Source organism: Salvelinus sp. IW2-2015, unplaced genomic scaffold (genome assembly GCF_002910315.2).
Source record: "Salvelinus sp. IW2-2015 unplaced genomic scaffold, ASM291031v2 Un_scaffold2291, whole genome shotgun sequence".
Lineage (NCBI taxonomy): Eukaryota > Metazoa > Chordata > Actinopteri > Salmoniformes > Salmonidae > Salvelinus > Salvelinus sp. IW2-2015.
In genome coordinates this window covers 176,868-178,699 of record NW_019943617.1, presented here as the reverse complement: position 1 = coordinate 178,699, position 1,832 = coordinate 176,868, and the positions used below count along the sequence as shown (strand labels likewise).

At 47.8% G+C, this 1,832-nt stretch overlaps 1 protein-coding gene across 1 annotated transcript in view; it reads left to right on the top strand.

Annotated features, from left to right (window-relative positions):
* Nucleotides 1–1,832, top strand: part of LOC112073555 (myotubularin-related protein 13) — a 42,494-nt gene that overhangs the window by 9,292 nt on the left and 31,370 nt on the right. Inside the window, exon 5 of the mRNA XM_024140826.1 lies at nucleotides 1,130–1,214. Coding sequence (XP_023996594.1) covers nucleotides 1,130–1,214 — 85 coding nt within the window. The remainder of the gene's footprint in view (nucleotides 1–1,129; nucleotides 1,215–1,832) is intronic.

Below are 1,832 nucleotides of genomic sequence, written 5' to 3'. Positions count from 1 at the left end.
CCCATCCAGAAGGTAGGTGCTGCCCTGCACTGGGCCGCCCATCCAGAAGGTAGGTGCTGCCCTGCACTGGGCCACCGAGTTTTCTAATATGTCTGTCTGAATGGAAATGGAGTTTATCAACCATGAATATTAGTACCATTTGGATTATTTTGTTTTATTGTAAATAAGAATAGAATATTTCTATACACTTCAACATTCAACTTTCTCACTCATCATTATTCCCGATTCGTTCAAGATTATCCTGAATCCTGTAGCATCCACATTAATGTAGACGTGTTTAGAGACATGCCTCCCAAGTAACGCAGTGGTCTCAGGCACTGCATCGCAGTACTAGCTGTGCCACTAGAGATCCTGGTTCGAGTCCAGGCTCTGTCGCAGCCGGCCGCGACCAGGAGGCTCACGGGGCGGTGCACAATTGGTCCAGCGTCGTCTGGGTTAGAGGAGGGTTTGGCCGGCAGGGATGTTCCTGTCCCATTGCGCTCTAGCGACTCCTGTGGCGGGCCGGGTGCAGTGCACGCTGACACGGTAACCAGGTGTACAGTGTTTCCTCCGACACACTGGCGCAACTGGTTTCCGGGTTAAGCGGGCGTTGTGTCAAGAAGCAGTGCGGCTTGGTTGGATTGTGTTTCGGAGGACGCATGGCTCTTGACCTTCGCCTCTCCCGAGTGCGTACGGGAGTTGCTGCGATGGGACAGGACTGGAACTACCAATTGGATACCACGAAATTGGGGAGAAAAAAGGGGGTAAAATAATTATTTTAATAATAATTTTWAAAAAAATAGGTGTTTAGTAACATTGTTCTTATTTACAATAAAAGTGACACAAAAATGACACAATACATTATTTACAATTTATATTGGGTACAAGATAATCTGAAACACAACCAAGACACACAGTTCACCTGATATGGATGAAAATACCCTCAAATTAAAGCTGATAGTTTAACCTCATAGTCATTGTATCATCCCAATACTTGTGTATCTCACTGTAGGTGGTGGTCTTCAAACCTGTAAATATAGGCTTCCTGTGGTTGTAAATAGGTGTGTGCAAGCATGTATTTATGTTTACCTGGGTTGGGTAACTTATGTGTTTTTGTGTGTGCATGACATTGTGCTAACTGGTCATGACCTCTGACCCCAGGCATCGTGGCCATGCAGATGGAAACTCTGGAGGCGGTCCACAGGGAGAGCAGGAGGCTGCCGCCCATTCAGAAGGTAGGTGCTGCCCTGCACTGGGCCACCCATCCAGAAGGTAGGTGCTGCCCTGCACTGGGCCACCCATCCAGAAGGTAGGTGCTGCCCTGTCAGGAGAATAGGGCTTCTAACACCACTTCCAGGAGAATAGGGCTTCTAACACCACTTCCAGGAGAATAGGGCTTCTAACACCACTTCCAGGAGAATAGGGCTTTTCTAACACCACTTCCAGGAGAATAGGGGTTCTACACCACTTCCAGGAGAATAGGGGTTCTAACACCACTTCAGGAGAATAGGGGTTCTAACACCACTTCCAGGAGAATAGGGGTTCTAACAACCACTTCCAGGAGAATAGGGGTTCTAACACACACATTCAGGAGAATAGGGGTTCTAACACCACTTCCAGGAGAATAGGGGTTTAAACCCACTTCCAGGAGAATAGGGGTTCTAACACCACTTCCAGGAGAATAGGGGTTCTAACACCACTTCCAGGAGAATAGGGGTTCTAACACCACTTCCAGGAGAATAGGGGTTCTAACACCACTTCCAGGAGAATAGGGGTTCTAACACCACTTCCAGGAGAATAGGGGTTCTGACACCACTTCCAGGAGAATTCTGACACCTCACTTCCAGGAGAAT